General features: G+C 40.5%; 1 protein-coding gene across 1 annotated transcript in view; it reads left to right on the forward strand.

Annotated features, from left to right (window-relative positions):
• The window catches only part of LOC105983958 (aldehyde oxidase 3-like), an 89,655-nt gene that overhangs the window by 72,616 nt on the left and 3,127 nt on the right, over nt 1-13,912 (forward strand). The window contains exons 32-34 of the mRNA XM_013014025.1: nt 3,265-3,330; nt 6,663-6,851; nt 10,501-10,668. Coding sequence (XP_012869479.1) covers nt 3,265-3,330; nt 6,663-6,851; nt 10,501-10,668 — 423 coding nt within the window. The remainder of the gene's footprint in view (nt 1-3,264; nt 3,331-6,662; nt 6,852-10,500; nt 10,669-13,912) is intronic.

Consider the following 13,912-nt stretch of genomic DNA (forward strand, 5'->3'; position numbering starts at 1 on the left):
CTAAAATATGCTTAGAACTCAAAAAACTAAATCCCCCAACAACAAATCCTCAAAGAAACAACTGCTCCATTAACAAATTGGCTAAAGACTTAAAGAGAGACTTCTCTGAAGAAGAAATAAGAATGGCCAATAGACATATAAAGAAATGCTCAACCTCTCTAGCCATAAAAGAAATGCAAATCAAGACAATGCTGAGATTCCACCTCACCCCAGCTAGAATGGCTATAATCAAGAAATCCAGTAACAACAGATCCTGGAGGGGATGTGGTCAAAAGGGAACCCTACTGCATTGTTGGTGGGAGTGTAAACTTGTTCAATTACTCTGCAAAGCAGTATGGAGTTTCTCAAAAGACTCCACATAGAGCTCCCTTATGACCCAGCAATCCCACTATTGGGCATTTACCCAAAGGATCACAAACAAAGTCATACTAAAGCTACCAGCACAACAATGTTTATTGCAGCATTATTTACAATAGCTAAGATATGGAACCAACCCAGATGCCCCTCAGTAGATGAATGGATCAAGAAAATATGTATATATACACAATGGAATTCTATGCCTCCATCAGAAAGAATGACATTGCCTCTTCTGTTAGGAAATGGAAAGACTTGGGAAAAAATCATATTAAGTGAAGTAAGCCAGGCCCAAAGAAACATAGGTCCCATGGTTTCCCTTGTTTGCAATGACTAATACATGTCTAGGACAAACAGTAGGTCAAAGGCTATGTACATCCAACCATATGAGATAATGTTAAGCAACATATACCCCAACACAGGGACACAAGAGGTTTTTTTTTCTTTCTTGCTATTATTTTCAATGTACTTACAATACACTATGTGGGTTTTTTTTGTCTCTATTGTATGTTCTTTCCCCCATTGTATAACCCCTGCTTTCACTGGATTTGATGCTGGTGCTCTGCACCTTGTATACATATTTTTGTAATTTGGGGAGAGGAAGGGATATTGCAGAACGCTTAAATGAGATTGCACGCTGACCCATTGTGACGACAAGATGTACAGGACACTATATTGAAAACAAACTTTACAGTGTTCGGGATGGGTGCAGGAGGAGTTAGGGAGGTGGAGAGGGAAGTCCAAGAAAAGCTACAATCGCCACTTGGAAACTAGGAAATGGACTAACTAGACCCATAGAAGAGAACCCAGAGCTGCTAATGGAAGACCTGGTTCTAAATCAAAGAACCAGACAACAGCAAACACAAAACCACCAGAGGTGAATAGTGGGGGAAGAGAAAACAAAAGACATTCCATAGAGGAAGAGCTTGCAAATTGAAAGTTTGAAAGCACACAAGGAAAAACTAATACAACTTTGGTGGGGTAGGGGGTGGGGAGGGAGAGCTGGGAAGGGATGGGAAGGGGAAACAAAGGGGGAGGCAACAATGCTTGATAAGAAATGTACTCATTACAGTGCCCATGTAATTGTAACCCCTCTGTACAGTATTGATAACTATGAATCAAAAATAAGTATGCATGAAAAAATGAACAAAATATGTTTACAATAAAATATACAGTCATGGAACCTAGAAAAAGCTGAGGAAGACAGACGTAGTGAAAAAGAGAATTAGTGTATCAAAAAATCATACTGAGGAATTCACTGAGAATATAACCCAGTAAGATATGTAGACAAAGAAAATGAAGGGAAAATTGAAATGCCTTAGCATATGTCAAATAGAAGTTTCAGTGGAAGTATAAAACACTAGGAATGGTATGTTGATGATGTATTTGGTAGATTTTCATTGCAGTGACAAAAATAACTTGACATAGCAATGTAAGAGAGGAAAGATTTGCTTAGCTCACAGTTTCAGTAGATTGAGTCTGTGATTGCTTTTCCTTTTAACACTTTGGGCAGAACACCTCAGTGATAGTAATGGAAGCCTGTGACAGACAACCTTCTTGACCTCATGGCAACAGGAAACAGGGGTGGTACAGGAAGAGGCCAGGGTAAGATCCAGGCCTCAAGTACATACCCTCCATGATTTGCTTCCTTCAATGAGGCCTGCCTCTTATCTTTCACCTTTTTTCCAATAAGGCCTCATAATATGGATCTATCAAGGGATTAATGCACTCACAGGTCAGAGCCCTCATGATCTAATGGTAGGTTTATAGGTCCATTCTAGCTACCACAACTGAAGGAAACCATACAACCTATGTTTCTCTGAGTCTGGCTTCCTTCACTTACTATAATTTTTCTCCAAGTCTCTCCATTTCCTTATGAATGGTACAATATTCTTTCTTACGGATGAGTAGAATTCCATTGTATATATTCCATATTTTCTTGATCCATTTATCCATGGGTTTTAATGACTTAAAAAAGACTACACAGAAGAAGAAGTAAGGATGTCAATACACATGGAACATCTCTGGCCATAAAGAAAAGGCAAATCAAAACAACATTGAGATTCTCACCCCAGTTAAAATGGCCAGTATCAAGAAAACTGACACTAACCAACTCTGGTGTGGATGTGGCCAAAAGAGAACTCTATTGCCCTCTTGGTGGGAATGTAAACTTGTTCAACTACTCTGGAAAGCAGTATGGAGGTTCCTCAAGAGATTAAACATAGAGCTTCCCTATTATTCAACAATTCCACTTCTGGACATTTATCTAATAGAGCACAAACAAGGCCATACTAAAGCTATTAGAACAATATTTAATAGCCTGTTTTCTTTCACTTGATATGCTGCCATCCCATTCCCACATTATTCTTTATTTCTATAATTGTTATTGTAAATGGCTCTGTAATATTAGGAGCGATTAAGGTCAAAGTTTACAATTTTATAGAAAGATAAGCCAGTATTACATATTTATAAACTTCCAAAATTCTAATAGATTCCAATAATTCTATAATTATTACTTAATAACCTGTGATTTTATTTATTCCAAGTACAATGTTTTAACACTAATAGTTGCTATTTATATGAGCTTTACTGTCACCACTTTGCTGAGGCATTTTCTAATCACCTTGGAAACCTCCATCCAAAAATATTAAAATGTTAAATATTTTAAAATATTAAAAAAAAGAAATCTCAACAGTAGAGAAACAAGTGGTAGTGAGACAAAAGGGGAATTTATTTCAGTAGGATAAACACTGAGAAAGACAGGAAGACTAATATCAGATCCCAATCCTTGAAGTGTGACTACAACTCCACTCTTATGTAGACTCAGAAGATAAAAGACTGCTATCCTTTGCTCAAAAAAAAGAAAAATATACAATGTTCATCAAATGGTTTGTCTTTTATTCTCTACAGAACATTAGAACTGACATTGTAATGGATGCTTCTTTCAGTATAAATCCTGCTGTGGACATAGGACAGGTATGTACACACCTTATTCCAAGTTATCACTAAATATTTCATTCAACTAATCACAGAATACGTATTCTAGATATGATTTAAAAGAAGCAACTCTTTCTTCTGTTTCCTGGATATCATTAAGTAGTTTGTTCTATTAACTAAGATTATTTTTCTGTCCTTTATATGTATAATGCTATGAAAGGAGAATCCCTGAATTCTATTCATTCATTCAACAAACATCTATGAATTACACAGATGCCCCTGCCAAATGCACTTAATCAAGTGGAGCCTGCAATCTGTATTTTCAATAAATTGTTCAGGCATGTGTGGTATTACACACATCAATTGCTGATTCCTGAGATTCATTTAGGCCATTTATAGTCAGACAAAAAGTTTAGAAGAAGCAGAAACTACACAATGAGAGAACAAATGAAGAAGAGGAGCATATGTCCAGAAATGCTTAGGAAGTAAAATCAGAAATTGACCAGGGTTGGCAGAAAGAGTCAGTAGGTGAAGAAATTTAAAAAAGAATAGATCCCAAGTTTCCAATATGGGAACCTAGATATGGAAAATGCAAATTAATACTTCAGAGAGAGGAATATGAACTCAACTTTACTTTGTTGACTTCAAGTTGCCTATAAAAGATCCAGGTAGAAAACTAGGGGCCAATGGTTCATTCCTGTAATCCTAGCTACTCAAAAGGCTGAGATCTGGGGTGCACAGTTTAAAGCCGGTCCAGGCAGGAGGGTCTGTGAGACTCTTACCTCCACTGAACTACCAAAATAAAAAGCCTGAAGTGGAGCTGTGGCTCAGGTGGTAGAGTGCTAGCCTTGAGTACAGGAACTCACGGACAGTTCCAGACCCTGGCAGCCCCAGGACCAGCACCAAAAAAAAAAAAAAAAGTTTAGGTAGAAACAGCTAAAACATTGGATGTACAGGTCTAAACCTTGAGACCTGAGCTAAAGATGAATATTTTAGGCTGATCTACATAAAAGTGGTTATTGAAATTTCCTAAGAATCAGGATCATGGCAATGAAGGAAGGAGCAATGGAGAGAGAGGATGAAAGAGAAATATGCATTCATTAATGAACCTAAATATTTTAGCATATCGCAAATGTGAACAAATAAAAAGTTAGAAAGTTCTTGCCCATGTAATTGTAACTCCTCTGTATAGTATTCTCACAATAAATTTTTTTAAAAGTTAGAAAGTTTCTTTCAGCATAACGTTTATAGTTCCTACTAGTGATTTTTCTTGAATCTAATTTTTGTGGGTCTAAATTCTATTTAAATAGCTCTTGAATTTAGAATACAATCAGATTAGATTGAAGTTTGTTAGAAGTTAGTCCTTGAAATGAGAAAAGAGAGGAATGGTACTGGGATGTGAGCCCAATGCTAAAGACATTCGCTATTGAGAAAGAACAGATCCAAGACCTTGAAGGCATCTTTAGAAGGGATATTCTGGTACCTGGAAGAGTGGCTAACATTTTATCCTTTCACTGGTTAGATGACTTTGTGGTGAAAAGACCTTGTTCCAGAGACTGAACAAGTCCCCACAAAAGAGACTGGGGCATCTGTTTCTAAAATCATTATTATGTAAATGGTGGCTCAGCAAAACATTGAAAATAAACAATATTTGTTTTTACAAGCAAGTCTAAACATTTCTCCAAAATCTAGTCAGGGATTTTACAAGTCATTAGTCATATCTGGAAGTTAAAAATGGAGTGCTGGACTCCAAAGGGAATCAGTCACTTAAAAGAATGACATGTCTAATCAACTCCAAATGGATCAAAGACCTTGAGATAAAAGCAGACTCTCTGAAAACATTACAGGAAGGAATAGGAGAAACTCCAGGGCTCCTTGGTACAGGCCAAAATTTTCTTAATAAAGATCCAGAAACACAACAAATAAAAGAAAGGTTGGACAAATGGGATTGCATGAAATTGCAGAGCTTCTGCATGACAAAGGACATAGCTGAAAACCCATGGATTGGAAATAGATCTTCACTAGCTACACAACAGACAAGGCCTCATATCTAACATATACTTAGAACTCAAAAAGTTAAATTCCCCAAAAACAAAGTCTCAAAGAAACAACTGCCCCATTAAAAAGTGAGCTAAAGACTTAAAGAGAAATTTCTCTGAAGAGGAAATAAGAATGGCCAATAGACACATGAAGATATGCTCAACTTCTCTGGCCATAAAATAAATGTAAATCAAAACAACATTGCGATCCCACCTCATCCCAGTTAGAATGGCTATAATCAAGAACTCTAAAACAACAGATGCTGGAGGGGATGTGGCCAAAAGGGAATGCTACCACACTGTTGGTGGTAGTGTAAACTTGTTCAACCACTCTGGAAAGCAGTATGGCGGTTCCTCAAAAGACTACACATAGAGCTCCCCTATTACCCTGTAATACTACTTCTGAGCATTTACCCAAATGACCACAAACAAGGCCACACTAAAGCTACCAGCACAACTATGTTTATCATAGCAATATTTATCATAGCTAACCCAACTCAGATCTCAGATGCCCCTCAGTAGATGAGTAGATACACACACACACACACACACACACACACACACACACAATGGAATTCTCAGCTTCCATCAGAAAGAGTGACACCCCCTCATTTGTAAGGAAATGGAAGGACTTGGGAAAAATCATATTAAGTGAAGTAAGCCAGACCCAAAGAAATATAGGTTCCATGGTTTCCCTTATTTGTAATAATTAGTATATGTCTAAGATAATCTTAGCAGATGAACAGAATAGCTCAATATCTATGTACATATGACCATAGAAGATAATGATAAATTAAATGAACTCCAAGACATGGACGCAATACGTTTTTCTTTGTTGTTGTTCTCCATATACTTGATTCTTTTGTCTGTTCTTCCCCCTATGGTTAATTCCCTGTTGCCATTGTATTTGATTTTGGTACCCTGAGTATTGTATATATGTTTATCTGAATTAGGGAAGGGAAGGGGAACAACAAAATGGTAAGACACAGGATAAAGGGGAACCAATGCAACAGTAATATTCCCAAGAAAATATGTTGAAAATGATCTGTACAACTTGGAGGGATTGAGGGGAAGGAAAGGGAGAAAATGAAGGAGGAGTAACAAGTTAGACAAGAAATGTACTCACTACCTTATGTAACTGTAACTGCTCTGTACATCACCTTGACAATAAAATTAAAATGTAAAAGAGTCACATGTCCTTGACACGTTGAACTGAAATCCTTTTGTAAAATTACATAATGATAATAAAATTAATAAAAATTATATCTTTGGGTGATACTTGGAAGGTCTTAAGGTAGCATGAAAGAATAAGATTATTTCTTTCTGTTGTAGATTGAAGGGGCCTTTGTTCAAGGTCTTGGACTTTATACCCTAGAGGAGTTGAAATATTCTCCAGAAGGAGTCCTCTATACCCGTGGTCCAAAACAGTACAAGCTCCCTTCAGTCACTGACATCCCAGAGGAGTTCCATGTGTCCCTGCTGACAACAACCCAAAACCCAAAAGCAATCTACTCCTCCAAGGTAAGCATCTCTGATCTACAGATCTGACAGTCTGAATTTAGGGATTTTTCTTCTAACAGGTGAGTGGATGGATGGATGGATGGATGGATGGATGGATGGATGGATGGATGGATGGATGGATGGATGGACCAATCTATATATCCATCAGGACAAAAACAATCACACTGAGGAATTCACTGAAAATAAAGCCCAAAGATATAGAAATAAGAGAATGTACATGGAAAGGCTATATTCAATGATGCCAAGGTCTGAAGGGTGAAGAGGTGTTCATGATCCTCTTATTCTATGCTTCTCACCATAATGGGCTCTGCTACACCCAGTTCTTCAGCGATATGAATACACACAAAACTTCTTTCTCCCTAAGCTGGCCTGGACCTGCTGTCCTCCCACCTTTAGCCTCCCTTGTAGCTAGAGTTACAGTGAGCATTTCTGTGTCCTACTGTTAATTGAAAAGGCATCTTGCAAACTTTTTGCCCAGGCTTGTCTTGAACTATGATCTTTCTAATCTAAGACTCAAAAGCAGCCAGAACTTAATTTCTCAAACATCTGTATGTGTACCAACAACATATACATGTGTATATTGGGAAAACAAGACCGATAGATCTGACAGAAGAATATAACCAACAAAACACTGCTTTGGAGAAACACTGTTTGAAAGTGTCTATATCTTTATCTAAGTCAGATGTAATCCCAGTGTAATTTGTCTAATAAACAAAATGAAAGACATATAGCTTCCTTATTCAAGTGTCAGGAATCACAACCTCAGAATCCCTCTAATTCAACCGCTGGGCCTCCAGCTTGGGAGGGCAGTGGGTTGGCGAGGGGGAGCCTCCAGCCACAGAGGAGAACCAGCTGCTAGTGAAGACAGGCCCGGAGGACCTTGCTGGACCAGTGTAGGTGGGGCCGAGAGTCTTTGATGATCTCCAAGTCAATGAAGCTTCCCTGGATCAAAAATCACACCACCACCTTTCGTCTCATTTCCAGCATTAGTCACCGTTTGAGGGATTTCTTAGGCAGACTATGAATTAAGGTGTGATTGATCTGTTAAGGAATAGATTTACCAGAAGTAAAACATTAGGGATAAAGTTATATAATCACAATAAAACGTGATTAAAAGAAGTGGTTCTTAACATGGTTTCTAGCACCTTGCACTATCTGCCCTACCAACCTTTCGCAAAACTCTTTGTGCCATTATTTCTGCACAGCCTTCTTCACCTACCTGGTTGGGGCCAGCTTTTCCTTCCTTGACTACTTTGCATACATCCCTTGCATTTGACAAGGTTCTTCAGAGAAACAGCTTTTGGCATGTATCTGTATACATGTGTATAGGTAAATGGACATGCATCATATGTGTGCTTAAATCAAATGTAATGCCTATCTGCATGTATGTATATGTGTGCATATGTTATATATATGTATATGTATGTATACATAGAATGTGGAAGCTATATATTTTAAAGAACTGGCTCCCACAATTATAGGGGTAACAAGTTCAAAGTCTCTAAGGAAGGTCAACAGGCTGCACACTTGAGTACCATTTCTATGTTGAAGACTTGAGGTAGAATAATTCCTTCTCAAGGAAACTCTTAAGGACTTCAACTGATTGAAGAAGACTTACTCGCATCATTAAGGGTTATCTTTTCTTAAAGCCAGTGTTAATCACTATGACATAACTTTCACATAAACACCTTTATGGGTGTTTGGTGAAGCAACTAGGTGCCATAACACTCACTATGCTGCTGCACAAACATCACCATCATGCTGCTTCTACCTGGGACCTCCCCTTCCTCCCTTCCCTCACCTGACTGATGCTATCTCACCTGCAAGATGTCACTATAAATGTCACTTCCTCAGGAAGCCAGTCCAGTCCCCACAACTATGCAAGTGCCCACTGGTGTCCTATCTTGTAGCAATTTTCTTGCCTCCATGTGTGTGCTTATTTCCTTGTGCATCTGAACTCTATGTGAGCAAGGCCAGGCAGGCTCTGATTGCCACATCAGGGCTGTTCTAACCCATAGATCACCTTTAGGCACATCAGAGAAAGACTTCTGGTCTCCAGGTAGAAGCACCCCTCACAGACCAGGCCCTGCAGGCAGGACATAGCTGGATGTTACTCTCCCTCTTGACAGAGGAGTCAGGTATCTGCCTATATAACCAGGCAGAATTCTTTTTTTTTAATTTAATTTAATTTTATTTGTGAACATACTGTACAGAGGGGTTACAATTACATTGGCAGGATAATGCATACATTTCTTACCAAGCATTGCAGCCTCCTCCTTTGGTTTACCCTTCACATCCCTTCCCAGCCTCCCCCCTCCCCCCAATCCCAATCCTTCTCCCTCCCCCCCCCCCCCGCACCAACGTTGTAAAGCTCGTTTTGGACATGACAACTTGTACTTCTCATTGTTGCAACAGGTCTACCTGTATCTTTAAACAACTGGTTTTTCCCCCACTCCTCCACAAGTTATACTGACATCAAATATAGTGAAAGCAGGGGTTATACTGTGGGGGAGGGACATACAAAGCAACAAAGAGATAATCTTATAAATGCATTAGAAACACATGCATGAAAGAAAAAAACATTAAAATACATATCTAAGGGTTCATTTTCCTGACATCACATTATCTGACCTTTTCCGCTTGACTCATAGATATACTAGATATTGCAAATAAGGGAAACCATGGGACCTATGTTTCTTTGGGCCAACCAGGCAGAATTCTGACAGTTACTTAGATTGTACCTTCCATGCAGAATAGAATGCATGAACTGTCCCTTCCATACAGTGTTTCAGGGCCTAGGTGCTGGGGTGCTCAGGTTTTCCTCAAAAGACATCTAACCCAGAGACCCTCAGTGCATGAATGACACCAGAATCTCCTGGAAGAGGCACATGGATCTTGAAAAGGCTTTGACTCATTATTCTATTCTCAGGTTGTAGCTTGGTAAAGCTTTTGGACTCATTGTTTTAATTCAGAGCAATTTGGATAAGCTCTTGGCATGGGTCTACCTAGGAGTGTCAGATACTGGGGAGATGTTTTGCTACTTTCCTCATCCTTTAATTCCCCAGTTGGCACTGGAGGTAATATCTGTAACTGTGGCTAGTTTCATCAGCCACACCCACATGGTCTTCTTAGGTAGGAGCATGCCAAGCCTCAGCCAAGAATCTTGCCATCTGGTTAGCATTGCCAGCATTGGGATTACTACCTGGGCCTGCCCTCCTCTGGAACAGATCACCCTTGGGACCCAGCCAGTACCCTAAAACAAATAGAGAATAAGTGCTCTAGCAGAGCTCAACGCTGTCCTAGAGCTAGTCCTGAGAGATAATTACAAAGATCATCACCTTGAGAACAGAATGAGCCTCTGTAGGCAAGGAGTTGGAAGAAACGAGAGGCTGCCAGCCTCAGTTGACCCATGTGCAGTCAGTGGTGGAATTATGTAACATTCACTGAACCCCTATGTGAATCAGCCATTGAGCCACCCAAGGAAACAGAGAGCTGCCCGCTAGACATTGTGGGGATGGAAGGGAATAGAACCCCTCTGGGTATTCTTTAGCTCAGGTCAGTGATCAGTATGTCCACTCCTCCCTACACCCATGGGATGACTATTCTAGGTTGGGTTTCTAAAAAGTCTTTCTTTCTCCTTCACCTCCAGGGCCTAGGCGAGTCTGGAATGTTTCTGGGGTCTTCAGTGTTTTTTGCCATAGCTGATGCTGTGGCTGCAGCTCGCAAGGAGAGGGGCCTGGCCCCACTTTTGGCCATGAACAGTCCAGCCACACCAGAGCAGATTCGGATGGCCTGTGTGGATCAGTTTACAGAGCTGGTATGAGACTCCTCCGTCTTGTCTGTGAATCTCTGTAACCCCTACAGTGGTTCTCGGTACATGTGGGGCTGGGACACACACATCAATTCAAAAGAAAATTCACAGGCCCAGCAAGCATAATTTACTGTGAGTTTTCAAATGGGAAGCTAAAGGACTTTTTTGTCGTTGGTGGTTGTGGGGCCTGAACTCTGGGCCTGGGCACTGTCCCTCAGCTCTTTAGCTCAAGGCTAGTGCTCTACCACTGGAGCCACAGCGCCACTTCTTGTGTTTTCTGCTTATGTGGTGCTGACGAATCTAACCTGGGGCTTCAAGCATGCAAGGCAAGCACTCTACCATCTTTCCAGCCCAGGAAAGATTTAATATAGGAAATATAGGAATATAGATTTAATATAGGACTTAATATAGGAAATATAGATGTTAAAAGGGCTAAGAAATATCTAGGTATGGCGGTATACACTGTAATCTTAATACTTAGAAGGTTCAAGGTTGGCCTGGCCTGGGCTGACAGGTCTTATAGCAAGACCCTGCCTCAAACCAAAACAATGGTCTTTTCCATCTAGGTCCTGGAATGGCTGCAGTGGACTGATGTGCAGGACTTGAATTTAGATGATTGGACTCAAATCACAGCTCAGCCATTTACTAGCTATAAGTAGGACTTTGGGCAAGTTTTGACCCATTATTTTTTTATCCTTAATGTGGAGAATATATCTGCCTACTTATATTAAATGAGTATTAAATAAGCTTAGTTCTAAAAGTGCTTAATGTAGCGTTGGCATATATTAACCTTTGAATCAATGTTAGTGGTGGCCATTATAATTACAATTATTATTAGAGCACACCCAGGTCCTGGGTATCCAGCCATATGTTTTCTGATTTTTTTAACCTGTTGCACTATAATGGAAAACTGAGCCATGCGAGAGGCACAGTGCAGGAGGAGATACATGTCTGGGGTTTAGCAAGGGTACTACATCCCTGAACCATTATCCTAATGAGTCAGCTGAAACTTCCCTGACAAATGACTGAATAATATATTCTAAAATGCATATGAAAAGACTATTACTCTTCTATACTAAAGACAGTATGTGGCAGTCAATAGATATAACTTTTTGTTGTTATTGTAGTTTTGTGCCAGGCCTGGGGCTTGAACTAAGTCCCGAGCATTGACCCTGAGCTGCTTTTGCTCAAGGCTAGTGCTATACCACATGAGCCTCAGTTCTACTTCTGGCTCTTTTTTGTTGGTGGTTAATTGTAGATAGAAGTCTCACAGATTTTTCTTTGAACCAGTCCTCAGATCTCAGCCTCCTGAGTAGTTTGAATTTCAGGCATGAGCCACCAATGAATGAATACTCAAAAACAAATTTTTATGGTATACCTAAAAATTGTGGCTAGATACTTAAGAAATGGCCAAAAAATGGAAAAGGATCTCACTCATGGAGTTTTTTATAGTTAAATGACATAGGATCTTTACATGAAATTGGTATGAGAACTGTTAACAGCCCAAAAGCAGCCCTTGACAAGAAGGCAAGTATCCAGCTAATAGGAGAGTTCTAGAAAAGCAGACATAAAGAAAAAGGAATTCCTACTGGAGGAAAAAGCTAAATCAAAGGCATTGGTGAGAAAGGGCAGAACGACATCAGTTATGTCTCAGAACACAGATCATTTGGTTTGGCTAGAGGACAGAATTTGAAAGGGAACATGTGGTGATTAAACTGGAAAAATAGCCAAGCCATGTTGCCTGTCATCCAATTGGCTAGAACAAGCAGAGTCAAAGATAAGTACAATTTGTATTCAGGGTGATAGGGGAGGATATGGGTACTCAAGAGCAACAGAGGATCTAGTTTCAAAGGGAACATGGTGAATTTGCTTTGTGATCTATAGTGTGTTAGTTAGTTAAGGGATTTATCCGACAGGCAGCTAATGTAGGATTGGCAAGAGAATTAGGTTGCAGACAGATTTGTGAGTCATTAGTATAAAGCAGTAATTAGAGTCTGTGAAATGGGATAAACCTCACCAGAGGATGAACTCATACAGAAGGAAGAAAGCACAAGATGTAAAGAGGAGGGAAAGGAAAAGAGAAGAATGGTGGAAAGAAAGGCAAGAATGAGGCAGGAGATGGGAAGACAGACGTGGGAGGACAGAGCAAAGAAGACAGGAAACTCTCCACACCTTGACACCTGTTCACTGGGCCTGAAGCACCTTCAGACAAGACTGACCATCTGCATGGGAAAGAGGTTACAAGTACAGAGCAGGATGTAAAAGGCGTGATCATCCCCCACCCCCACCCACACATACCTAAACGACAAATTCCACTCACCTGAAGAGCACTGCAGCATAACACAACCCTGCCATGGAGGAAGGCACCCCAAACTCCAGTGGTTGAGTGGAGACAGGAGGCCATCCCTCCTGGCTCCCACTGTCTCTTGCTCCCTTTCACAACCACACTATGACAAGAACAGGAGGTGAAAACCTTTGTGGAGCATGGGCGCTGTGGCCATGGTGACATCCGGTGATCTTGAAGATGAAATATGCCCTAACTCAAACTGTTTGCCGCCTGGGAGATCATTGTCAGAACTGATGAATCTTCACTAACTCAGCCCTAGGCAGAAGCAACTGACCATTTGGATCCAAGTCTTCCAGTGCCCCAACCTCATTCCATCCAACAAATTTGAACCTGTAAGAATGTCATGCACCCAGTGCTGAACCAATATTAGTTATTGCTCTGTGCCATCGGCAGGATCCATTCCATGAGGAGACTGGAAGGTTCTTCTTTCTCAGATAAGACAAAGTCAAACCATCCCCTCACACCACTCTCACCCCAGAGGGAGCTTTGGGGAGATGCCCAGCTGAGGAGAGCTACCTGGTCCTCTTCTCCAAGAGGCCCACACAGCCCCTCTTAGCCCTGCATGTGGTGACCCTTCTTTGCCAGCCTATAACACCAGGGACTTCCTGGGACTCAAGCGGCCAGCAAGGGTGATGCTCCTCACAGCCCTGAAGATGCAGGAGGAAAAGGCAACTGCAAGGACAAAGCTTTAGCAGCAGCCTCACTTGTCCTGGGCATCTTGCTGACAGCAGAAGAGAAGATATGCAAGCCATGTTCATTCCAGCTAGGCCCAGTGTTCTTGGAAAGCAAGAGATGGAACATTTTAAAGAATTCCTCTGAAAAGAAAAGCACACTAAATATGGTTTCAAGTAACTTGATATTTTGTCACCCACAAGTTTCAAAACAGTTATTAATGTCTTAATG

The sequence above is a fragment of the Dipodomys ordii genome, unplaced genomic scaffold, assembly GCF_000151885.1.
Source record: "Dipodomys ordii isolate 6190 unplaced genomic scaffold, Dord_2.0 Scaffold1, whole genome shotgun sequence".
NCBI classification, from domain to species: domain Eukaryota; kingdom Metazoa; phylum Chordata; class Mammalia; order Rodentia; family Heteromyidae; genus Dipodomys; species Dipodomys ordii.